We start from the raw sequence: 27,433 nt of genomic DNA, 5'->3' as shown, positions 1-27,433 counted from the left end.
AAATTTTCTTAATTTTCTCCTGGAATAATTTTAGAATTTCTATCAAATATTAAATTGAAAGATTATATGTAATTATTATTACTGTTTTTGTTATTGATATTGTCTGATGTTGTATATTGATTGTTTACAATAATTTAACAATTTGGTCTTAAAAAAACAATGTAATGAAGTGACTTTAATTCAAATTTTATATGGTTGATTTCCATGAATATAGCCTTTGCTGCTGATAAGGTGTTACATCATAAATAAAGAAATGAAACGTTTTCATTTAATTTCCCAAACACCTTTATTTAACATGGACCTGTATTTTCAGGCTAATTTTGTAAATGTAAGCAATTTAGACGAGTGCAAACTGGGTGCCAGAATCGCCTCAAAGTTGTGCAGTGTGCCTTCAGAAGTGGAGAATTACAAAGTTACTAAAAAATATCGTGCGCACACCCCGATGATGTCATTTTTTTCTGCATTCACTTTCGCACTTGTGCCGATGCAGCTGGTATAACCCAGGCTTAAGTGTTGTTTTTGTTTTGTTTTATTTGGATCAAAATCCATATGTACATTAGCCTGATTGGACACAAAATGCATCGACCGCCTGCTGCATACCCTTCTTCTGTTTGTTTACTTGTAGATGCAGATGGAGGCAGAACGCTCCAGTTGCTGTATGAGGAGGTTGATGAATCAGAGGTAGAGATTATCCATGTGCCCTCTCCAGCTTTGGAGGAGCGGAAGGCAGACGTGTACAGATATCCTCGCACCGGTAATCACAAACACAAACTGTTCAAAGCAAAACACAAACATATGGTTGAGAACCGAGAATCAATTCCATTTAGAAAATCCATTTAAATAAAAATACTACAAACATAGTGGAACCAATGTAGTTTGTTCAGTGAAACTAATTTCTTACTGAATCAGGTTCAAAGAGGTTCTTGATTTAAAGGGATACTTCAGGATTTAGCGTTGAGCTTTGTATTTGTAGAAAACCTGTAGTATTTTCGAATTACCGTGCTTTCCACCCTCATATCCCCCGAGAGATTTATGGGGGTTTTTTTCTGGAAAAAATCCTCAGATGACTCAAAAATCGTCATCTGTCCCGTATGTTTTTAACCCGCCCATAGAGGGTGGGATCTCACTCACAGAATGAACACACAGTGTCACCCATCTTTTTTTGGGAAGCTAAGCTAGCAGGGTCCTTTTCTGTGGAGAAAGCTGAGTAGTTGGGGTTACCATCCTCTTTTTCCCGGACATGTCCGGCCGTCGTTGTCCGCGATTTGGGATTCAGCTTTTGCTTTCTGCAGTCACCATTCATTGTTTACATGCACACCTTTTGTTTCAATCTAACTGAATTCATTTCGATTGGTGAATCTGAATGTATTGTATAGGGCTGGGCGATAAAACGATAACGATAATTATCGCGATATAATTTTGCTCGATAAAACGATATCAAGAGGTCGATAAATGTTCGATAATGTTTATGCATCAAAAAAAGCGGAACAAAACTCATTTAAACCGCGCGCGCCACACGGAGCATTTATCCGCTCGGCTCAAAGTCCAAACGGCAGTGCATTGAGCGGAGCACGAGCTCGATCACGGAGATGTGCCTCTGATCGTTTTGCTCACGAGATCCAGTGAGAAGCACTTGAGTTCAGCGAAGAACACAAATGTCAAGTTTAAACCAGTTTAAAGGCAGATGAAACACCGCTGACAAAAAGGAGAAACACTGCGTGCAACGATACAGTCACAATCTGAATTGATACTGAATCCATTTAGCCTACCATGGATTTACTGTAAGGTTAGCCTGGTAATATTAACTGCACCATTAAATGTGGGATATACATATTGAATTGTATAATATTATTAATGTAGACAATGTATTATGACTAATGGAATATAAGTACAGTATTTAATAATGTATTTAGCTGCTAGGCTATTGTTTTTCATACAAAAAATACAGAAACCATTAAGTAATGCCATGATAGTGAGGAGCTAAGTTATAGGCTATACCTGGTTTTATCTGTGGTTATCATGATCTAAATGCATGATACTGAATGACCAATGGTTAATTTGAATACAACTCAAACAGTCAGAATATTACTTTTTACCAAATAAAAATGTGGTTGTTACATAAGAAAAACAAAAAACAGATGTTACTGTTTTTGTTAATGAACATAAATTTAAAGAGTAGTTTAAAAACACAATTAACACTCTGGTTTATACAACTTTCACTTAGTTGCAAAAATCTGCCTTTAAACTTGAAAAAAATAAATATTTGACATGTATCGTGATAATTATCGATATCGACTGATATAAAAAAAATTATCGTGATAATTTTTTTTGGCCATATCGCCCAGCCCTAGTATAGCCTCGTCCTGCTCGGCACAGTAAACATGATGAATGGCGACTGTAGAACGCAAAAGCCGAATCCCTGACATTTTGGGCGATCTTGAAACACATTTTCGGGCAGACTCATCACGGAGACTCACTAGCAGCCTAGACTTGTTGTTTACCTATTGCGCTCTGTTACCGGTAGGCGTGGCCTCCTAGGGCAGCGAAGCACGTGCATTCTGGGAGTTGTTGTCTTTCAAAGCCATTTTCTGGCTTTTCTAAGTCTAGAAAGCGCCAAATTCAAAAATAATTTCACTTTTCTTCTGCATAAATGACCATTGCATTACTCTCATTTCCAACTCCCCTCAACGTCCTCGGTGTTCATTTTGACAGCAAATTATGATTTAATTTTAGTCAGTCTTTTGACTAAAATGCTAATTAGCTTTAGTCATATTTTAGTCATTTGAATTTGTTTTAATCGACTAAAAATATCATAAGATCTAATAAGTAAATCGAATGGGTTTAGTTAAATTGCAATGCATCAATTAAGCATTTCTCTAAAATGTCCAAACTCATTAAATATTCTTGGAGAAAACATCTCTTAACCTGTTAATATGAATGATAGTACAGTTTGAACATGCAATAACAGACACAGAACTGCTGTGGCATATAACATGTCTTTGTCTTAAAATTAAATGAAGCCACTTCTCATAAAGAGACAAGAACATGGTCTTCTTTTTAATTAATGATATATGCATTCTTTATAACAGTTTGCATGCAACAGTCTTCTTTCTTTCAAGCAGAGAGATTTATTTGTATAAAGTAAATAATCATTATTAAAGTTATTCAAGTTGTTCAGTCATAGAGTGATTTTCTGTTTTCTTTTATTTTTCGATTAACATTAATGACAGACAGCAGCAGGTTATTAGACTGCTATCACTTTAAAGCTGAATGCACGGATCCAATACATTGACAATTGAATGTAAGCAGTTGGGAAAATATAGAATTTAAGACGGACATTTTGACATAATTTTGTGTGTATTTGTCAGTGGAAAAAATGACGTTGGAAAATTATTTGTCAACTAAATTAACACTGCTTCCTCAGTGGAATTTGGTTCATCCTTATGTAGAAGTGTAATTGAAGCCAGAATTAATGGCATAAAAATGTGGAAGTGCAACACATAAATTAACGCTTTAATTCTTAAAAATACAGGATATTCTTTACGTCGCTTTGTTTACTATCAATATTATGTCAATGGAGTTGTGCTTGATGTTAACAATTAATGCTGATTATCCCCTCTTGATGCTTTTAGGAAGTAAGAACCCTCAAATTAGCCTGAAACTAGCAGAGATTCGAACTGACCAGAATGGAAAGGTAGGTACCTGTGCCCAAGCTCACTTTTATCTCTTTTTGTACTTGGCTAAAAGGCTTTATAATGATCTCTTATTCTTTCTGTAGATTATTAGTGCACAAAACAAGGAGCTTGTTCTCCCATTCACAACACTATTTCCTGGGGTTGAGTACATTGCGAGAGCTGGATGGACAAAAGATGGCAAATTGTAAGTAACAACAAATAATTGCTTTAAAGATTTTCACTCTCATGTCTTTCCTTTATACTGATGAGCCAAAACATTTTAACTAATCACAGGTGAGGTGAATATTAATTATCTCCTAACAAGTTCTGGGTAGATTAGATGGGAAGCAAACAATCAGCTCTCTTAATAAACATGTTGGATTCAAGCGAAATGGGCAGTAATAAAGATCTCAAAGACAAAGGGCCAATACTGTTATGGCAAGGCTTGTAGGTTGAAGAATTTACCAACAGTGGTCCGAGGAGGGACAAACCACAAACCGGCGATAGGGTGTTGTACGCCCAAGGCTCATCGATGCACAAGGACATGAGGCTATCCTGTCTGGTCTGAGCCAATAGGTCGTCTACTGTGGCTCACACAATTTGAATTTCACCACACACAATGCATCAAACTCTGTTGTGTATAGGGTAGCCACAGACCAACCAAAGTGCCTATTATGACCATCCACCGTTAAAAGCGCCTACAATGGGCATGCGAGCGTCGAAACTGGACCTTAAAGCAGTGGAAGAGTTTCTCCTGGTCCAATGAGTCCTGTTTTCTTTTACATCACGTGGACTGCAGTGTACATGTGCACTTTACCTGGGGAAGTGAAGGCACTGTGGGAGGGACCTTGGCAATGTTGCGCTGGGAAAACCTGAGATGAAATTTGACACGTGTATCCTACCTAAACATTGTTGTAGAACAGGTACACCCCATTCATGACTGGCGTTGCCTGGTGGAAGTGTGCTCTTTCAGCAGGATGATGATCACACTACACACATTTTTCAAGAATGGTTTGAGGAACATGATGAAATGTTCAAGGTGTTGCTCAGGCCTTCAAATTCCCCTGATCTCAATCCAATTGATCATCTGTGGGATGTGCTGGACCAATGAGTTTGATCCACCTTGCAGCCTACAGAAATTAAAGGATCTGCTGCTAACATTTTGATGGCAGAGACCACAGGACATGCCTTGGTGGGTTGGCGCTATTTTGGCAGCTTGCTGAAGACCAACAGCATATTAGGCAGGAGGTCTTAATGTTTTGGCCCATTGGTGTATATAAACTAAAAAAAAAACTAAAAAAAAAACAATGACTAGAAGATAACTACACATAAGCTACATGAATTCATCAACTAACCCTTCAGAAATGTCCTGTTGTAATTTCTTCTTGGGTCTCTCCATCTTTGTCCAACTCCAGTTTAAACATAAAAGGCTGAAAGTTTTTGAAATTTACAGTGTGTGAACTGTGTGAGGTAATTGGAGCTGCTAATAAACACTGGGTGCTTCTTAATATCCCTCCTTGTCTCCTCGCTCCTCTGTCCTCCCTCCTATGACCCGGAAACCGATCGAGCTCAGCCATCCTGAAGGACATCTCAATTATCTAATTGCACCGTGAGGAGTTGAGGATCGAGGAGAGAGGAGGCTTTGTGAGGAGTCAAAAGCGAAGTATACACAGGTGCATCCTATGCGGAACTGTTTTGTTGACTAAACGTGACGCATGTGTCAATTGACCCTTCGCTAAGCCACGCCCGAAAACCGCCACTGGCCAATCATGTCTTAGCAACCGTAACTATGCGCGGGGGGTCTGGCAAGCTTTCGAGCGAGGGAAACATGCTGAAGCATTGTGCGTATGGATTGTGCAAATCTGATACCGGTATACTAAAAGTTTGGACGGGGGAGAGGAATTGTTTTCCTTCCGGAAAATCTAAAAGCCAAGGGGAGAAATGATTGGCGTAATCTAGCGTCTATCTGCGAGACCCATTCACAACTACTGGTAAATGTGGACATGCTTAACAAAAACACCTATTCTATTGCTTGGAAATATCGACGGTTCTTTGGTCATAATGATAACGTAAAATAAGACGATTAAAGAGACAAGACAAAGGCTCACTGACATACTTTAAAATATATTTCAGCATTTTGTTAATCGATGTCCTACTAACGTTACCCCTTACAAAGTAACTTAACCCAATCCGATCGCGGCTCTCCCGGTATTAGTGTCATTCCACAAGATTTATTGATAAGCTGTTTGATTTATAATTATTAAGATTATTTTTACATACCCTGCTGTGTATGAACACAGCTGTTACTCAATTTGTGTTTCCCATTTGAACGGTCAGCGTATGAGTCGCTGCTGCTTGCGCTGGGACTATAACGTTAGGCTTTAACTTCAATTTTTAAGAAATTATTCTCTAATCGGTTGCATATAATGTCGTGAATATATCCCTCGAATGCATACTGTAGTCCCTTTTGTCTTGCTCTCTCAGATATTTCACTTGTTCGCCGAAAATTACTAATTATCTCATTGAAATGTCTGATACCGGGTGCATCCACACTATAATAGATGGGCCAGCCGCGAAAGCTTGACAGGCGTAGCAACAGTAACTAGGGAGGGCGGGGCTTAGCGAAGGGTCAATTCTCCCCCTCCCTTCACATCGGTCACAATCATTTTAATTTATACTTTACCTTTTCAGTTTATATAAACCACACATCTCACATATTTCAACAGTTACTACATTTACATGCAGACAATTTTTGGGTTATGGTCGGGTTAAGATCACTATTCGGCTTTCTGAAACATTAGGAATAACCCGTTTACATGCGTTAGCACAGAGAGTTTCTCCTGTATTCATGGAACTGCAATTGTACTGATGTAAATGGTGATGCGCGGTTAGCGTCTAGACAATCTTAAGATGCAATATGCGTTTCTGATTCCTCTTCCTGTATCCAAAGACAACAACTACAGCAGCAAGCGGATAATGAATAGTTTGGGGCAGATAGCGATCGCCTTTGTTTGCGCTTTGATGCTGGTAACGTTACTGACCTCGCTCAAAGTATTTTGTGCTGTCTCGCGATGTTTACTTCTGGTATAGAGCTGGTAAGTCCCGCCTATCCGTAAAACTTAAAAAAAGCGTCAATGCAAGTGAATGCGAGAAAATAATTATTTTCTGATCCCGTTTGAATTGTGCCATGAATGTGACATATGTTGTCTGCGAATTTTTTATATAATTTCTCATGTATGCGCCGAGAAGTTTCTCGACTCAAAAGACCAGGATTCGAATAGAACGTGCGCAGAACACAAATCACTATGGGGATATGCCGATGCGCGTTTACATGACCAAAAATTCGGGTTAGAAAAGGGGTACCCCAGGTATAATATCCCGGTTTTTAAAATCCAGGATATGAGCATAATCGGGTTTTCGCCGGTGTTTACATGGCCGTTTGCGACCGGGTTACTGCTAATATCCCGGTTATGAACGGGTTATTGGCTACATGTAAACGTTATCAGTGTAGCCTGTCTTTATTATTATTTATGATTAATTTATTAAATAACCAAACTTCAACAACATTAGGGCAAATCAGCGCTGCTGATGACAAAGTGGAGTGACGCTCGAGTGATCAAGTATTCCAATGTATATAAAAAAAACTTTTATTCCATTCCTCCATCCTCAATTCCTTTCCTCGCGTCCTTCCCTCGCGTCCTACAGGGTGTGGTGCTGAGATGCGAGGAAAGGAAACGAGGATGCACAAATAAGAAATGAGAAGCACCCACTAGCTCTTGAATCTCTGCCCTCTTTGCTGAGAGTAGCAGCTCATTTGTATTTAAAAGGACTCTAAAATGGTGTTTTTTCCGCCCCCCCCCCATAAAAAGTGACTGATCTGAACATGCTATATAAAAATATCTGTGGGGTATTTTGAGCTTGAACTTCACATACACAACCTGGGGTCTTCAGAGACTTATTTTACTGAAAATGGGCATTATAACATCACTTTAAGACAACAGATTAATGGGGGTAGGCAATTATGGTCAAGAGCTTGGGACACTCAAGAGACCCTTCTACTGACTGGGATAAATAGCAGGAGAAAGATGGGTTCCTGATCACTTGGATGAACATGGCATAGGCTGCAGCAGAAGGCATGAGGACTGCAGATGTCCATAATGAAAGATGGAGCTAAAGGAAGGACAGCTGATCGTCCTTACAGTGCCAAACCGCGTGTTACCAGATGTGTTTGAGAACTTGCGAGGGCCTTGGTGAAAGATTAGAAAAACATCTCCCAGCAAGAACTGGCAAATCTAGCTCCGTCCTTGAGGATGAGATGCATTATAGTACTGAAAGCTGGTGACCACACAACATCCACTGTGTTATTCCATTTCTGTTCATCAAATGCCTGTAAAAAAAATCAGTTTATGTCTTAGTTGCTGAATCTTTTTATATCCATACAAATATTTACACAATATTTCCAACTTTTAAATTTGCTAGAAAAGAAAATGTAAGTGAGAGGCCTTTTTATATTTTTTTTAAAGTAGTTAATATCTTAGTATGAAAGGACTACCGTGAAACACACACACACACACACACACAAAACAGTCTCTTTCCCATATTAAAGTGTTAAGTGATCAGGGACTGAAAAGCTCTGGAAAAACGAAACACAATAAAAACAGTCCATAAAACAAGTCGCCTGAAGTCAGTCTATAGCTTTAGCTGGCTTTGAGCAATAGGTCAAAATTTAAGATATCACTCACTAAAAAATGTATTTTCCACTGTGGCATTTAAACCTCATTTGCACATGGAAACTTGGTGCCATGAATTTGTAACCGGTGCATTTTTTTTTTTAATGCAATTTATTAGTTAGCATTAGTTAGCTTGTTGGCTATTTAATTGCTATGTTTTATATACATGGGTTTATTAACTAAAACTAAGGCCTGGTTTCACAGACAGGGCTTAGATTAAGCCGGAATAAGGCCATAATTGAATTTGGGATAATTTCACGTGTATAAACATGCTGGTAACACTTTACAATAAGGTTCCTTAGTTAACTACATTAGTTAGCATCATCTAGTACTGAACTGCACTTATACAGCATTTATTAATCTTTGTTAATGTTAATTTCAACATTTATTAATACTTTATTAAAATCTTGTTAACAATAGTTAATGTACTTTGAACTAATATGAATAAACAATGAACAGCTGTGTTTTTATTAACTAACGTTTATAGTATATACACACATTAATAGTTTCATTTCTTAAATTAATTTTATTTCAGTCAAGGTTTATTTTAAATATATATAAATGTATAATTTATGTATAAGTATATGTAAATAAGGTTTCGTAATTCAGCTAGTTGCCAAGGAAACTTTTTTTAGTTTATCTTGATGTACTAAACTAAAGTAACTTAAACTTAAACTGAAATAAAAACTAATGAAAACTTAATTTAAAAAAAAAAAATAATAATAATTTTGTTTGCTACTTTTTTTGCTAGTTAAAAAAAAAATTTAACTAAAATTATAAATAAAACGGAAAATGTACAAATTAATTCAACATATTCATAACTATAATATTTCAACAATAATAAAATAACTCATTCGCTTCATTTTCTCTCGTTCCAGTGCTTGGGCGGTGTTACTAGACCGCAGTCAGCAGAAGCTTCAGTTAGTGCTTTTACCACCAGCACTCTTCATATCCGTGAGCGTGGATGATCCGCAGTGGGAGGAGCATGTGGAGGCCATGCCTGAGGGAGTCCAGCCCTTCATCATCTATGAGGAGATCACTGACATTTGGATCAACGTAAGACCCTTCAATAATAAGTGTAGTGGTGCACTGATATGGCAGTTTAAGGACCACAGATGGTAACCAATATGATGGTCACCTGACTACCTTTCTTGATAACTTCGGGTATGTAAAATCTTTGAAGTGACTCCCATGTGTGCAGAATTGTGACATACGATGATCTACGGTGATGTAAAAGTCAAATGAATTCCGATATGAGTGTTGGCAAAACATCTGACCTGTATCAGATTTAGGAACACATATGACAGTGGCACAAATCTGTATTGAAAAATCAGATTCCAAAAACAGATCTAAGTCACATATGAGCAAAACAATCACACATTTACCTGCAGTCTGAACTTAGCCATAGAGTTGGGAAAGAACATATTAAAAAAGTTAATAGTTTTATCAAGGACGCATTAAACTGATCAAAAGTGACATGTTGTAACATTACAAAGGCTTTCATTTTCAAAATATATGTTGTTATTTAGAATTTTGTGTGCTTTAATAAAGAATCCCAATGATAGTGTCAAATCACCATTTCCACAAAAATATTAAAGGGATAGAAGAATATCAGTAACCAGACAGTTTCTGGTCGCATTGACTTCCATTGTAGGAAAAAATATATACTATGGAAGTCAATGATCAGAAGCCGATCAGAAAATCGGCTGAATGGATTCGAAAACGATAAAACTTAACTATTTAACTCTGGGGGAGTTGTGAAATGAGCCTATTTTTAAAAAAAAGTGGAGTATCCCTTTAAGCAGCACAAGTTTTCAACATTGATTATAATGAGAAATGTTTCATGAGCACCAAATCCAGCATATTACAATGATTCCTGAAGGATCATGTGACACTTAAGACTGGAGTAATGGCTGGTGAATATTCCATTTAATTAATTAATTTATTTATTTTTAATATTAATAATTTTTATTTATACAAATTTTAAAATGTAAACAATTTTAATATTTCACAATATTTATTTTCAAATGAATGCAGCCTTAATGAGCATTTAAAGAGAAAAATGCCAGCCCCCCCAACTTTTACACGACAGTCTGTGTATTCTAGAATGTTATACTAGAGGACTAGTTACTGCAAACTAGGGGTAGGAATTGGCAACAATGTGACTATTCGATAGTATCGCAAAATTTGGACCACGATTCAATTTTGCGATTCTCAATATATTGCGATACAAGCAATATATTGCGATTCATGTTCCCCATGTTATTCAAAGACATCACAAAAATGAGCAAAATAAGACTGCTCAACTCACTTTAATTAAATGTCACATTTAATTCTGTAAACATTATCTTCTACATTTGCACTTCAGTTATATTAACTGAAGTGCAAAAACTTGTTCTTGGACATTCAGGACACAGGACAGGACGTAATTATTCTCTGAATAGGAGACCTCTCACATGAATGTTGAGCTCCAGGCTTGCTACGATAGTCGGTGTTATGTGTTCAGTCGCAACAGCTGTTTCATCACTTGCCCACCGCGGCAACGCAAGAACAAACTTTTTTTTAAACGCAATTACGCAGTATCCGTTCAATCCTGCCTGTATTACAGACACGCACAGAACAGACGCGTGTCGGTATCGATTTCTCTTTTGGGCTTGAACAAATCATTACACACACAAATTATGGCAAAATGTCCGTTTTATCAAATAAGAGCGTCCTAAAATGATTTAAATGAAGTCTTAAATGAACATTTGTGAGAAAATGGGATGCGTGTCAGATCGCGTCTCTCTCCCACATTACACTGCATCAACGTGTAGCCTCCAGCTTTCGCTCAACGGCTGTCCGAATTTGCTCACTCGTTTTCATTCACTGCTTCAAGTGAACAGTATTAGTGGACTCACTTAGGGAATAAGCCTAACTTAGTGAATGATTGTTTAGTGGGCGATTTCGGATTCAACCTATGTTCTCAAGCAGTGAAAAATAGAGAAACCAATGAAGAAAACCGGAAAGTAAAACAGATAATTTTATAATTAAATATTGCAAAAAAGATCGATACTTGGCGCCCGTGTATCGATACAGTATTGCCACAGAAAATATCCCGATACTATGCTGTATCGATTTTTTTTTTTTTTTTCCCACCCCTACTGCAAACTGCACAAAATACTCAGGGTGAATCTTTTAAAAGCAGCATGTGAAATGGCACACATAATGTAAGATCATTTTGGGATACATTTTCAATTTTTCCAAATGTACGTTTAGATTCACAAAGAACTATATCATTCGAAAATAGTATATGAATGTTATTTCAAACATGACCAAAGTCTTGGTTTATTGACTGTTTTCTATTCATTTCTTATTTCCCAATAGGTTCATGATATCTTCTATCCCTTCATTCAAACAACTAATGACAAGATCAGCTTCTTGTGGGTGAACGAATCACAAACGGGCTTCTGCCATTTGTACAGAATAACCAGTCTCTTACAGCCAGGCTGCCAGCAGTGGTCCAGAGAATACAGCCCTTCAGAAGGTCAGTGTTAAACGTGCAGTTGTGTATGTCTCTTTGCCCAGGTTTGATCAGAAGTGCAAATATGCAGATATGATGCAATGAAAATGACACTGCAATTTAAAAGAATTAGTGAATGTTCTGACACCCAGTCAAGCAAATTATACATAATACCATTCAAATAAAAAAAATTGTAAATTTATGCTTTACCCTACACAGAGGCTGCTTTTTTTTGCTTTCCATGCTAGTCAATACATTGAGGAAAAAATGTGGCACCAAGCATTGGCAACCCTGACTGATCACCTAATCAAAATATTGATTTTCTTAACACCATATTAAAAATGTAAAACATCATTATACAATCCTTAGCCAATCAATAGTTCATGAAATTTTACTTATAAAAAATCAGTAATACCGATATTTAGGTTTAACCATGCATGCCGATAACAGATTATTCAACCAATTTTTATTTTTATTTTTTTTTTTAAATGGATACAACTCTCCAAGTAAAACAGTGCTGAACTATATAAAAAATTAATATATTAAACTGAGAACATAAAATATTACAGTTCAAATATGTGTTTTGTTTTGTTTTGTTTTTTTAGCTATAACCTAGAACATTTTAAATTCTTAGGTAACACTTTGCAAGTCCCATTTGTTAACAAGGATGTAATCTTGCTTTAATGAACTATGCATTGTGCGATATACAATACACAGTTTTACTGCATGCACCATTATTTGAGCAATACGATTGTACCTTGATCGTTCATGTTAGTTTATAGTACATTAACTAAGGTTATAACATATCAAATTAAATTTAAAACTAAATTTAAAATGTATTACTTAATGTTGAAATTAATAAACAGTGAATACTTCTACAACACTTATTAACCTTAGTTAATTCTAAAAATGGAATCTTATTGTAAAGTGTTACCATTTCATATAAATTCAAAGAGTCATGCCTTAAGATGGCCAGATATTTAAATAACAGCAAAGGCCATAGCATTAAAATTACATAAATGTAGATCCTATACTACATGTATAGACTCTCACTTTATTTGCTTCTCTTTTAGAAAACTTGATGATTATCTAATTAAAATAACAATATATATTGAAGTGATAAAACAATAACTGAAATCGAATGATTTCTGATTTGTTTGTTTCTGTCAGCTGCATGAACATGTTGAGAAAGCAATCACGTCACTAGCTTTAAATATGCAACTTCTCCGGCTAATGAATGCATAAAAGTGACCAGTCCAGTCGGATATAAACTAATGGAAATAGATGGTAACAATTGCGACATAAAACATTTGGGTCATGTCTACGTGTGCTTCTGTCACATTGCTTTAGTCACTTGAGGTAGCCGTTAATGTTATTCCTCTCAGACTCGACAGCAAACATACTCCTGTTATTTCTCTGCTAATGCAGCATCTGGTCAATAAATTAATTACTTAATAATAATATGGCAATATGTACTTTAGTGTTCATACCGTTTCACATCTGCTGCGCGCATGCCTTTGCGTGTTAACGTAAGCAACTCAGCCAGTGATAGTTTGTTGTTTGTCCACTAGAGGCCGCTCTCGTTCTGTATAATGCCAGCAGTCTCTTCTGAGCGCTCTCGTGCGGTGTAAAGACCGCGCGCCTTTCTCAGCCGCTCCAGCAACGGACGCAACCCGTAAAAAACTATCGGTGTGCATTTTTGCCGATAACGATAGTTCCACCAATCAACTATCGGTACCAATATATCGGCAAAACCGACGAATCGGTCGACTGAGTATGGATTGAATATGGATCTACTTGACAGACACAAGTAAACAGAACTACTTGTGATCCCGGCAAACCCAACACTTCATCACAACTTCTCTATTCAGCTAGTCTCATGATCCATAACTCCATCAAGGTCAGCTAGGAACCTTGAGGTTGTAATTGATTGATGTAAAAAAATAACATACTGTACATCTGTCCAGTTGATCTGCCACATCCTGTGCACAATTCCAATATATATCACTATCATCTAATGTTTCTATATGTGAGCTCTCAACCACTGGAGCCTTTCTCATATCCAGAAATAATAAATATAAGAAAGGAATTTCAAAGAATAAAAATAAATACAGGACAAATTAAATTAAGGAAAGAGTAATGCAAAATAAATTCAGGATTAATTTTAACAAAAAAAGTATTCTTTGTTTTATCAAGTTATTATATTTACTATTTTATATTTACTATTTTATTTACTTTCCCTATTTTATTTATTTACTTTCCCTATTTACTATTTTATTTACTTTCTATTTTCTAGATTTATATAAGTATTTATTATTTATTTTATTATTATATTATTATTTATTATTATATTTATTTAAGTGTTTATAATTTTCTATATTTATTTAAGTATTTATTTATTTACGTGGTCACGGTTTTAACTATGGCTTGTCCTATCAAAATGTAAGCATGGCGCCTTGTAATATGAGTGACTTACCTTTTTTTATCATTATTATTAGATGATTTTAAATGCCAGATAGAAGAGGAGGTGACTATTACGAGTGGAGAGTGGGAAGTCTTGGCTAGACACGGATCAAAGGTTTGCTGTATTATTCAACAAATTCAACATATAAATGTCTTGCACAAATTCCCGTTCTTTACATTTTTCTTTCATCTGTATTTGCAGATCTGGGTCAACGAAGACACCAAACTGGTGTACTTCCAGGGCACAAAAGATACTCCACTTGAGCACCATCTTTATGTTGTCAGATACGAATCTCCTGGAGAAATCGTCAGACTTACTAAGCCAGGCTTCTCTCACAGCTGCTCTGTCAGCCAGGTGTGTGTGTGCCTACCAAATCATTGGTGACAAAATAGCATTCTGAAACATACAAAAATAGCAAATGATTTTTTTACAAAAAAAAAAAAAAAGGCCGAAGCTTGTTTCTTTCTGGCAAAGAATCCCAGCCTGAAGAAAATTAATATTTAATCATATATGTTCGGCTTAGAATATCCAGAATTTGTCACTTTTTTCCAGTTTTAATCAAGAGTTTCACGTCGTTGCATCATGGGTTGTATCTTACGGGGTGCTTGGGTGGAGGAAAGTAGATGTTACAATTCACTAACACATTAGAATACGATTGAATACATTGATGTTAGTTAATACAATAGTTCTGTGAATTAATATGAACAATACTTTTACAGCATTTATTATTCATGGTTTATCTTATGTTAAATTTAATATATATATTTTTAAGGGCTGTCAAACGATTAATCGTGATTAATCGCATCCAAAATAAAAGTTTGTGTTTACATAATATATGTGGGTGCACTGTGTATAATTATTTTATGTATATATATATATATATATATGTATATATACGCATGCTTGTATATATTTAAGAAATATTTTCATGTATATACTGTATAAAGATTTATAGATAATTTATATTATATGTAAATATAAATGTTTTATATATAAATAATATTTTTTTCTTAAATATACATGCATGTGTGTGTATTTATATATAGAAAATTATTATACACAGTGCACATATATTATGTAAACACAAACTTTTATTTTGGATGTGATAAATCGCGATTAATCGTTTGAGAGCCCTAATTTTTTTCAAATTGCATAAACATTACTGTTACTTAAACTAGCAAACGTTTTTAATTGATAATTATTCTGGTTATTAAAAACCATACACGTGTCCAAACACTACTGATGGAGATAACTGTCCTGCAGTATAAAAAAAAAAAACGGAAGAAGTTTTATTTTACAATATCTTGCCGAAGCAAACCAAGCAGTGTTCCATGACTGTTTCAATATAGAACCATGTTTCTCCCGTTTCAATACAGAACTTTGACATGTTCATCAGCCACTACAGTAACGTGAGCACGCCTCCGTGTGTTCATGTCTACAAACTGACGGGTTCTGACAGTGACCCCATACACAAGGAGCCGGAGTTCTGGGCGAGCATGATGGAGGCTACAGGTGAGGTCAGGGTGATGTTGCACAGCTGTTGGAAAGAATAACACATGCTCTAATAACCTGTTTGCTTTTGTCTGTGTTGTGCAGGTTGTCCAGCTGATTATGTCCCTCCTGAGATATTTAGCTTCCCTGCCAATTCCGGTTTCCGCCTATATGGAATGCTGTACAAACCACACAACCTGAAACCAGGCAAAAAACACCCCACAATCCTGTTTGTGTACGGCGGCCCACAGGTTGGTTTGGCTGAGAAGTATTTTTTTTTTTGGAAAACTGGCCATTAAGTAATAGTTTTACCCAAAATGTTAATTGTGACATTTGCTCACCCTCGGGATGTTCCTTTGGCTGGGTCTTTCAAAGCTCCAAAATAATAACAATTAAAAAAAATGATAAATTTGCCTAATTGGTTCAGTTAACTGATTAATTGATATGGTTTCAGGCGTTCACAACCCATTGGATGGAAATATTTAAATACAAAATGTTTTTGCTCTGCTTTTCTATGAAAACTGTTGTGGTGCCATTTGTTCTTTGAAAGCTCCACTCACCATTCATTGTACATGCATGAAAAAAAGCTTCTTTTTTTTTATTCATATACATTTTAAATACAAACAATTTGAGTGAGTAAGGGACTACATCTTATTTTACGGTGGGCTATGCCTACTAAATGCAGTACTGAATTGAATGTCTTGGTGCCCATTGAAATTTTGGTTTGTGACACAGCTAAATTCTTTAATATGTCTACTTTTAACATGTTTCCCTTTTTCCTTTCTGTTTTTCAGGTGCAGTTAGTAAATAACTCCTACAAGGGTGTGAAGTATCTGCGTCTGAACACGTTGGCATCTCTGGGTTATGCAGTGGTGGTCATCGATGGAAGAGGGTCGTGCCAAAGAGGCCTTAAGTTTGAGGGGGCCCTTAAAAACAAAATGGTAATTAGAACTGACAGTCTACAATTGTGACTCTGAACAACATCATATTAATATATGAAGAGTTCAGATGCAAAAGCCTCTAAGTGCCATTTGAAATTTTCTTCTAAAATGATCATTTTTATCAAGCTTGTATATTTAAGTTCAGTAATTTCACTTAAATTGCAATGAAGATTACCTATTAATTGTCATTTAAGTGAAATTACTGAACTTAAATATACAAGCTTGATAAAAATGGTCATTTTAGAAGAACATTTCAAATGGCATTTAGAGGCTTTTGCATCTGAACTCTTCATATAGTCGTTGTCGGGTGGAAACCTTTTATCTACAATAAATGCTACTTTCAGGAAATGGAAAAAACACTATTTTTTAAATAATTAAACATGACATTGTCCGAGTTGATATTGTGGCTTTATAGACTTATCATTATTCAGGGTGGCCGCGGGTCATTAAAAAGTATTAAAAAGTCTTAAATCAATTTTCTTAAAAATAAGGCCTTAAAAAGTATTAAATTGTCTTAAATTCAGATTGGATAGGTCTTAAATATGTTTGTCTTGTCACCGCAAAGATGTAGGCAAAGGCAATCGTTCTGCCAGCCAGGTCAAATGTTTTCTAGGTAACGTAACCTGTGTGTGTGTGTTAGAGACATGCGGGTGCGATCTCTATACGTGTGTAGGCCTATACTCGCATTAAAACACAGTTTTAAAAGCAAAACATATTTATCCAACCCCTGTCTGTGTGTTGTAACGTCTGTCAGAGTTTGAGGTCTGCCCAGATGAAGAATAGGAAATGGCAAAATGCAAGTGCAAACGAACCGGTAGTTCCACGAGTCCTTTTATAGTTGCTTTCTTTCAGTTAAGCACACTCTTCACATACATGTCGAAAGAGCGGATGTTAACAGGTTAAAGAAAACGCGCTGTAAAACGCTAAAAATCAAAGTGGAAGTAAACGCATTATAATAAAACAATACCATCAGTACAGAGGAGGTTGAAAGTAAATGCCCATGTGTCTCTTTCCTGAACTTTTGACTCGATCTACCAAATCGCATCTTATTACCAGGTGTAAACAGGTTCTTAGACACCATTTACACGTGTGATCCAGTCGGCCAAAACACATCTTAATGCCAGTTGTAAACCGTTGCCTCACATTTAACACATTATGGTTTGCTTTTAAAAGGTCAGCCAGCATGTGTTGAAAACCGGTTGCATAAATACTTTATATAGACACAAATATGATCATGCTGCAATTTAAGTGGTTGGAATGGTTGGCTAAGGTGTAAAAATGATTACTGAGTTATAGCTCCCACTGGCTCTGACATATGATCCCACTTGTTACTCGATCAAAGACTGAATTAGACGCCTTCAGTTCTGTCCAACTCATTTCTATCACTGCTCATTGAAGGTCACTCATGTGTGATGTGAAGTCAATTTGTATGATAACTTGTATTTGGTGATGACTACTGCTTATTAATTACAAGTTAATGTTTTATAAATAAAGGATAAGCTGATTTGTCTCAGATCAGTAAGAAACCACCTAGCTTTCACCCAGAAAAAGTCGCCTAGCAACGCTTGTATATACACTATGGTTCAAAACTTCTATTTTTTTTTTTTAAATTAATATTTTTTTTAAGACATTTAGAATGTTATAAAAGATTTCTATCTAAAATAAATTGGTCTTTTAAGCTTTCCATTCAGCAAAGAATCCAGAAACAATGTGTATCATGGGTTTCCAAAAAATAAATAAAAAATCTTGAGCAGCAAAACTGTTTTCAAAATTGATAAGAAATGTCAGCATATTGGAATTCTGAAGGATCAGGTGACACTGAAAACTGGAGTAATGCCAGTTGAAAATTCAACTTTAAAATCACAGGAATAAATTATATTTTAAAATGATTTAATGATTTTGAACTGTAATGTTTACAATGTTGTTTTACTGTATTTTTGATCAAATTAATGCAGACTTGGTGAGCATAAGTGACATTCGGTCACACATTAGATTAGTTTCCAACTCTCACTATTAACTAAGTATTAAAGGAGTAGTTCACTTTTCAAAAAAATGTTCCTGATAATTTACTCACCCCATGTCACCCAAGATGTCCATGTCTTTCTTTCTTCAGTCGAAAAGAAATTAAGGTTTTTGATGAAAACATTCCAGGATTTTTCTCCATATAATGGTCTTCAATGGGAACCAAACGGTTCAAGGTCCAAAACACAGATCCAGTGCAAACTGCAAACTGTTCAAAGGGCTTTAAACGATTCCAGACGATGAATAAGAATTATTTGTTGAATCAACCAAATGACACAAAAAAGGTTTATTCATTTTGATGAACGAGCTCGAAAAGGAGAGTCACGAATGCACATGACAGAGCAAGGCGGCCATTTGAGCTTATAAAACTTAAACGGTGTTGTTTATTTTTAAAATGAGCGATCGTTTCACTTGATAAGACCCTTATTCATCGTCTGAAATCGTTTGAAGCCCTTTGAACGGTTTGCAGTTTGCACTGAAAGTGTCTTTTGGACCTTGAACCGTTTGGTTCCCATTGAAGTCCATTATATGGTGAAAAATCCTGGAATGTTTTCATCAAAAACCTTAATTTCTTTTTGACTGAAGAAAGAATGACATGGATATCTTGGATGAAAAATTATCAGTAAATTATCAGCAAAAATGACTTTTGTCTCAAACTCCTAATTTATGATTATTAATAGTTAGTAAGGTAGTTGTTAAGTTTAGAATTGTGTAGGATTAGGTATGTGCAATAAGGTCATGCAGAATAAGGCATTAATATGTGGTTAATTACTAATAAACAGCCAAAATCCTTGTAATATGCATGTTGATGAGCAGCTAGTTAATAGTGAGAACTGGACCCTAAACTAAGACTTCTTTTAAAAACATTAAACAAATCATTCTAATCAATAAGTAAAAAAAAAATGGTGTATTTGAAAGAAACATTCAAATTACCTTGAGTATTTCACATGGTTGAAGGTAAAGATCGTTGAATGCACACATGGAACATGGGATACGGTACTCTTTATTCATATTCCTATGATTTTCTCCTCAATCTCAGGGGCAGGTGGAGATTGAAGATCAAGTGGAGGGGCTTCAGTTTGTGGCAGAGAAGTACAAGTTCATAGACTTGAGTCGGGTTGCCATCCATGGTTGGTCATACGGTGGATTCCTCTCTCTCATGGGCCTCATTCACAGGCCAAACATCTTCAAGGTGAGATTTACAGCTGCCCCAATGATATGTCATCATCTTAAAATGTCTTTCTCTTTTTCTCAACTGTCCCTCAACCCCACCCATTCATGCACTTTCACCAGCAGGTGGCGTCTCAAATGCACCTTACTAGAGATTGAATTGCTTTTATGAAATTGTAATCATGATCAATTCAATTTTGTATGATTTTGGAATTACTACAATACAAAATTAGAGCTGTGTTTTGGATATAAAGGAAGAAACACTTTCAAACGTGTGTACTTTGAGACTAAAATTATTTTCTGTTTGTTCTGATCATGTGTTAAGCAAGTTACCCATTCTGTGCCCCAGGTGGCTGTTGCAGGAGCTCCTGTGACGGTGTGGATGGCATACGATACTGGCTACACCGAACGCTACATGGACGTGCCTGAAAATAACCAGCAGGGATATGAGGCGGGCTCCGTCGCACTGCACGTCGACAAACTTCCCAACGAGTGAGTTACTGCGGCTCAGGCCAGAGGACATGTTTCACGTTCGTTCACCCTGATTATGTGTTCTTGGCATACAACTTCATCTCAGGGATTGTCTTCTAACCTTAAAAAAAAAAACATCTAAAATTGCTTGGATTTTGTTATAATGGACAGAAAAGTCTTATTTGTTTAATAGTTTGAGCGTTTAGACAGGTTTTTGCATGTTTTTTTTTTGTTGAGTATCATATTTAATATTATTTGAGCCATGAAAGCCTGATGGATGAGATATGAGAATATGGAGTTAATACTCGAGAGAGGGAAAAAAAACACCGTAATTTTATTCAGATGTGCCAACTGAGCAAAAATAAGGAGATTGGTGGGGTTTCTGAAATGTATTAGGTCAAAATTTAAGATGAAGAAATAATAGCTTGCAATGTAAATCAATGAGATCTTTATAACGCTACTATAGCACTACTTGCTAAAAAAGGCATATACATATAAGTTTTCACTGTATGTCTCCCAGGAAGATGGTATTTAAATGCTTAGTTTTATGATCAAATCTATGTAGTTTTTATTGTGCTGGGGGGTTGCGTCACTTTAAATATAAAATAATTCAATGCAGTACAATAATGATTGAAATATGTATAAGTAAACATTCCTCAAAAGCCTATTTGATCAATATTAATTTGATTTTTTTCTTTATATATATACACTATGGTAACATTTTACTTGAAGGGGTGTGCATAAGACTAACATGAGACCTTCATAATCATGACATGACATATGTTGTTAATATGAAGGAAGTTTTAGGCATGTTTGTGACAACTGTCATTAAGTTTCATTTGCTCAGTTATAATGTAAATATGACATTGTTTGAGATGTCTTTGTTTTGACACTTTGACATAAACCAATACATCATAACCTGTCAGTGTCTTTGTCATGACAACTTGACATTACTAAGACAACACAACCTGTCATGAACATGACATAGTAGATTAATGATCAAACTTAAGAAACCACCTAGCTTTATTGGTTAACATTACATTACATCTTTTATGTCAAGATGTCATGACAAAGACACTGGCAGGTTATGATGTGGTTTATGTCAAGATGTCATAACAAAGACATCTCAAACAATGTCATATTTGCATTCAAAATGTCATTATTGAGCGAAAGACACTTAATGACAGTTGTCATAAACATGCATAAACCCTACTTCATTTTGAAGATATATGTCATGTCATGGTTATGAAGGTGTCATGTCGGTTTAATGAACACCCCATCAAGTAAAGTGTTACCCAGTAGGCTTTATAGGGTTAAAATACCTTCTCAAAAGTTTCTTCCTATTTTGTATCTAGGTAAATTTGATCTTGGAGATATGAAACTCTCCATTTCGATCAAACCATATAGTTAAAGGGACAGTTCACTTTGAAATTAATTTTTGGTATGTTTTAGCTTACCTTAAGGGCATCCAAGATGTAGGTGTCTTTATTTCCAAAGTATTTTCAATTTTGATATTTTTAGGTCAAACCGTTCTTGTCTGTCAGTCATATAATGGAGGTCAATGGTCACCACCTCAAAGAGCATGCACAGAGAAGTCCAAATTAAACATGATTTAATGACTCGTAAATGTAAGTACACATTGATGGCCTAAGACACGAAACGAGCGGTTTGTGTGAGTAAACGAACAGTAATTATATTGTTTTTACAAGCGCATTGCGTCTGCGCAAGTGTGCCGGAAAGCCCCGGAAGTGATCTGTCGCATGTGTATGTCACTCATTGTTTACAGATTTCAGAACCTTCACTGTGAAGATCTAAACATATTTAGATATACAGGAAATTGCAATGGAAGACGATTTCGATATATCAACAATGATTTTTTTTTTTCGCAACTGCGCAAGAGATCACTTCCGGCGCTTGCGCAGAACAAAGCGCACACAAACCGCTCGTTTCGTGTCTTAGGCCATCAATGTGTACTTACATTTACGAGTCTAGCCCAGGACTTTTCTGTGCATGCTCTTTGAGGTGAACCCAGGGTAGACCCCATAAACTTCCATTAAATGACTGACAGACAAAAACGGTTTGACTTAAAAATATCAAAATTGAAAATTCTGAGGAAACAAAGACACCTACATCGTGGGTGCCCTTGAGGTAAGCTAAAACATATCAAAAATTAATTTCAAAGTGAACTATCCCTTTAACTCTTCTCAGAATGTATTATTAAAGCAATTGGTTATATTTTCACTGTGCTAACTTGACACTAACTTTTTTCCTTTGTTTTTGTTTTTTTCCCCAAGGCCAAACCGATTACTGATTTTACATGGGTTCCTTGATGAAAATGTGCACTTTTTCCACACCAACTTCCTGGTGTCTCAACTCATCCGTGCAGGAAAGCCATATCAGCTACAGGTTTGAAAACAGAGCATTAAAAATATACGAAGAGTTCAGATGCAAAAGCCTCTAAATGCCATTTGAAATTTTCTTCTAGAATGATAATTTTTATCAAGCTTGTATATTTAAGTTCAGTAATTTCACTTAAATGGCAATGATAATTACCTATTAATTGTTATTTAAGTGAAATTACTGAACTTAAATATACAAGTTTGATAAAAATCATCATTAAAGAAGAAAATTTCAAATGGCATTTAGAGGCTTTTGCATCTGAACTCTTCATACAATCTTACTACTTATTTTTTTCTTCCCCTCAACCAAATCATTCATCCTACTTTTTCCTCCATAGATCTACCCCAATGAGAGACACAGCATTCGCTGTCCTGAGTCCGGAGAGCACTACGAGATCATGCTACTGTACTTCCTCCAACAGCACCTCTGATCAGGGCCTTCTCCAGTCCCACCCTCCTCCACTTCCTTCAGCAGGAACGACAGAATACTGGTCCCTGAACCCATCTTATGCTTTCTCGCACTCTTTCTGGAAGGGAGTGTCTTTGCAGCAGCCAGAAACAGACTTGTTCCCAAACTTTGTGTAATTTTGCGCATGTCGGCACACTTTTAACAGAAAGGACACGTCTGAGAACGGAGAAGAACCCAGTAGCTCATTAACCTCATTAAACAGATTTTGGATTGTGCCACACCTAGGTAATGTTTCTTTTCCGGCTCCCTTTGGAACACTGATTATGTTGCCAAATGTGTCTTTATTTTTTAAATTTGTAGTTAGTGGCTTATCAGAATACAGAGACTGGATTTCTACACATACATACAGAAATGCTCTTATCACCCCATCCCCCTTTTCCTGTTAACTGCTCATTTAACTTAAGCTTTTTCAGTGCTATGAATGCAGTCGTGTATCGGTCCAACATGAATTCCAGCGTCACTGTTGGCCACGCTCGTGTGGCTCTCACGTAAGGACACCACACTACTACCTGCAGTTCATATTTTAAGTGTGTATTATTAAAGGAACATATTTTTTATGAACTTGTATGCTGTTTTAATCGAAATAGTGTATTTTCATTTCAAGACTTTGGGTATTTGTATAGTATTTCCAAGGGACTCAACATATTTAATGAGGAAATTTATAGGGTGGGGCTTGATTTTTATTCCATCAGGAATTGGTTGGATCGTGAAAGGTGAGTCAAGTCACATTTACCGGTGTATATATATATATAGCACTACAATACAGAAAATATCATGTATTATTCATATAAAGCAGCTCTACAGAAGGTAATAGTGTCGTTATTCAGCTCAGTTTAATTCAGAGTTTCAATTCAGTTCAATAACTGTCAGTGAAGTCTCTTTGGCTAGTGATGTCAACTGGGAAGGAATGTCACATGTGGAGCAATATATTATATTCTGACTTTATTTAGACGGTCAGTTTTTCTGTCTACCCAGTCCATTTATTGAAACTTAAAGGGATACTCCATGTTTTTTTTTGGGGGGGGGGGGAATAGGCTCATTTTACCACTCCCCCAGAGTTAAACAGTTGAGTTTTAGCGTTTTCGAATCCATTCAGCCGATTTTCTGATATTTAAAAGAATATCAGTAACCAGACAGTTTCTGTTGTCATTGACTTAGTATATTTTCCTACTATGGAAGTCAATGAGACTTCTAAATATATATTCTTCTAAATATCAGAAAATTGGCTAAAAACATTCGAAAACGGTAAAACTCAACTGTTTAACTCTGGGGGAGTTGTAAAATGAGCCTGTTTCCACAAAAAGTGGAGTATCCCTTTAAGGGTGCGTAATGATGACAATTTTGAAATTTTGGGGTAAACTAACCATTTATGTCGTTCCAAACTTATAAGACTTTTGTTTATCTTCGAAACTCAAATGAAGGTATTTTAAATGAAGTCTGAGATTTCTGTCCCTCCATTGACAGTCCATGCAACTATCACTTTGACACTGCAAAAAGTCCATAAAGCGATTGTGAAACTAATCCATATGAATCGAGTTTAGTCTAAATTTTATGTAGAGACTTGATTCATTTATGATGAACATATATGAATTTAGGCTTTTATTCTCATATAAGATCCGCAAACATAAACGGAAGCTCAACTGTAGACTAAAAAAAATTCTTAAAGGGTTAGTTCACCCAAAAATGAAAATTAAGTCATTAATTACTCACCCCCATGCTGTACCAACCCCGTAAGACCTTCGTTCGTCTTCGGAACACAAATGAAGATATTTTTGATTAAATTTGAGAGCTGTATAACTACCACATTGGCTCCTAAGGGACTGGCTCTTGACGGCCCAGAAAGTCAATGAAGAAAATGTTTAAATATCCCAAGTGACTACCGTGGCTCAACTATATGTTTATCAAGCGACGCGAATACTTTTTGTGCGAAAAAACAAACAAAAATAACGAGTTTATTCGACTATTTCTTTTCTTCCTTGTAGGCCAGAAACGAGAATTCCTTAGATTTCCACGACGCATGCGCGAGATTTGCGATCTGCTCACACCAGCTTAGATCGCAATTCTCGCGCATGCGTCGTGGAAATCTATAAGGAAGTCTCGTTCTGGCCTACAAGGAAGAAAAGAAATAGTCGAATAAACTCGTTATTTTTGTTTGTTTTTTCGCACAAAAAGTATTCGCGTCGCTTGATGCGACTGCTGCGCAAATCTGCTGATTCAGAAAAGGATCTGGCACAGATGTAAATGCAGTCTGGGAAAAATGACAACATCACACAATTTGCGAGGCAGGCTGTCAACAGCTGGAGCCTCGTGAAAATAGAAACGCAGAACACTGCAGTTTGTGCGATTCAGTATATTTGTTAAAATAATTAAGGATGTATAGAAAGCCAGCACATCACGGGACCGATAAGGTTATTATACCGATAAGGTTGACCGATAAGCCAGTTATCAAGATAATTTGAAATGCGCACCCCAGTCTCAATGGGGAAAGCGCTGCATTCACACACTTTGTGAACGTGCATTGGGGCCAGAGCCAGCACAAATGGCAGGAGTTTGAATTCTCAGAAAGCGCCGTAATAAGGAGCTATTTGGATGGGAAAGCAAGTGTCATTTTGGTCACGTGTCGTGCTTGTCCGGTAGCTTGGTGTCACATTCCTTGTAAAAACATCTTATCTTCTCGCGGGATCACTGCTTCTGCGCCGTGTACTCGGGTCCACAGCAAAGTAGGCTTTGAAGTGAAGGAGACAGAGTCTGCGGCATTGGCTAGTGCAGTTGCTGGCTTCAGTTTTTATGGTTTAAGGAGTTTTCCCAAAGCGTCATGGGAAATGTTAGCCTGGCAAGATATTAGGTCTGGGAACTCACAATTGGCATACCTCAATCAGAGGGGCGGGATAAAAGGTTGTCTTTCAATATCCCTCTGCACGCAATAAGATAGCGCCACAACCAACCAAAGCAACGAACGGCTGTGGATGAGTGAGTCCAATGAGTTTTCCCTCCAGCGGAGCAAGTTGATATATTAAACTTTTGCCGTATCCGGTCGTCAACACTTTGAACACATCTTCCTTTTTTAAGAATGACTTAAGTGACGTTCTCTTAACTCCAAGTCATCCAGAGTTGCGGCAAAAGCCGAATCGAAAGACCGCTATTCACCAGCAGAATCATGTTTGTTTTTAAGTAGCAGGGAAAATCACCTATGGAAAATCACGGCGCAGAACCGTCACAACTCTGCCATTATTGAATTAAGCCCGCGCACCAACTCTATACATGATGTGTTTGATTGGCCTGACGCCCTGACCAGAGTTAGGTTTTTCCACTTCAAAAGCCAACGGAGAGTTGCTAGACCACACTTTGCTGCAAAATAATGTTTGCTGCTGCTAAGGTGCGTCTAGATTTCTAGGCTATGGAATGTTGCAATGTTGCAAGACCTACCTCGAAAGAGAACTGATCGTAACAGAGCTTATTTATAGAGTCCTAAGGTTACAAGAGGCAACGACCAGTGAGTTTGTCAAGAGAGAGGATGGAAAATGGTCATACAATAAATTCAGGATGAACTCCTGGAGGAAATGTGTATGACCTCTTGAGGATTTGTTTGTTCTTGAAACATGGCTGTGCTGCCTTTTTTTTTGCATCCACTGCAGATCTGAATGCAGTTTAGCTATGTGAATGGACTTGTTTCCTTGGGGAAACAAAAGGAATGAATAGCTGGTATGATTCACAGCATTTTCCAAACAGGCTTTCAAAGTGTATTACTCCAGGTTTTTCATTTGTATTCATTGAACTTTTATGGTAGATTTTGAGATGTTGATAAATCTTTTTACATTTTTAATTGTTTAAGTTGGCCCTGCTTTATTTCGATAGTCCCATTTAGACATTCTAACTACTAACCATACTAACTATAACTTTGCAACCATATACGTCAACTAACTCTTATGTCAACTAACTCTGAGTATTAGTAGATAGATATTCTACTAATAGATATTTTAGATATTAGATATTTTAGCGTTAGTAGAATAATTTGACTTGTACTTGTCTGTTGTGGGACCATCAAAATAGTGTTCACCGATATAAAGCACACAGTCTATTAGTACCTTAATTACTCTTAG

General features: G+C 36.4%; 1 protein-coding gene across 2 annotated transcripts in view; it reads left to right on the top strand.

Moving 5' to 3' along the window:
• dpp9 (dipeptidyl peptidase 9) overlaps positions 1–23,894 on the top strand; it is a 41,191-nt gene extending 17,297 nt beyond the window's left edge. For both annotated transcript variants that reach the window (XM_039683053.2, XM_039683054.2), the window contains exons 8-21: positions 626–754; positions 3,633–3,694; positions 3,779–3,879; positions 9,283–9,460; positions 11,771–11,930; positions 14,405–14,484; positions 14,572–14,724; positions 15,747–15,882; positions 15,967–16,112; positions 16,656–16,802; positions 19,864–20,016; positions 20,344–20,486; positions 22,760–22,871; positions 23,203–23,894. In XM_039683053.2, the coding sequence (XP_039538987.1) occupies positions 626–754; positions 3,633–3,694; positions 3,779–3,879; positions 9,283–9,460; positions 11,771–11,930; positions 14,405–14,484; positions 14,572–14,724; positions 15,747–15,882; positions 15,967–16,112; positions 16,656–16,802; positions 19,864–20,016; positions 20,344–20,486; positions 22,760–22,871; positions 23,203–23,295 (1,793 nt within the window). In that variant the 3' untranslated portion in view covers positions 23,296–23,894. The remainder of the gene's footprint in view (positions 1–625; positions 755–3,632; positions 3,695–3,778; positions 3,880–9,282; positions 9,461–11,770; positions 11,931–14,404; positions 14,485–14,571; positions 14,725–15,746; positions 15,883–15,966; positions 16,113–16,655; positions 16,803–19,863; positions 20,017–20,343; positions 20,487–22,759; positions 22,872–23,202) is intronic.
• Positions 23,895–27,433: the final 3,539 nt, after the last annotated feature.

Source organism: Pimephales promelas, chromosome 14 (assembly GCF_988280905.1).
Source record: "Pimephales promelas chromosome 14, fPimPro1.hap1.1, whole genome shotgun sequence".
Classification (NCBI taxonomy): Eukaryota; Metazoa; Chordata; class Actinopteri; order Cypriniformes; family Leuciscidae; genus Pimephales; species Pimephales promelas.
This window is presented reverse-complemented; position numbering and strand designations above follow the sequence as displayed.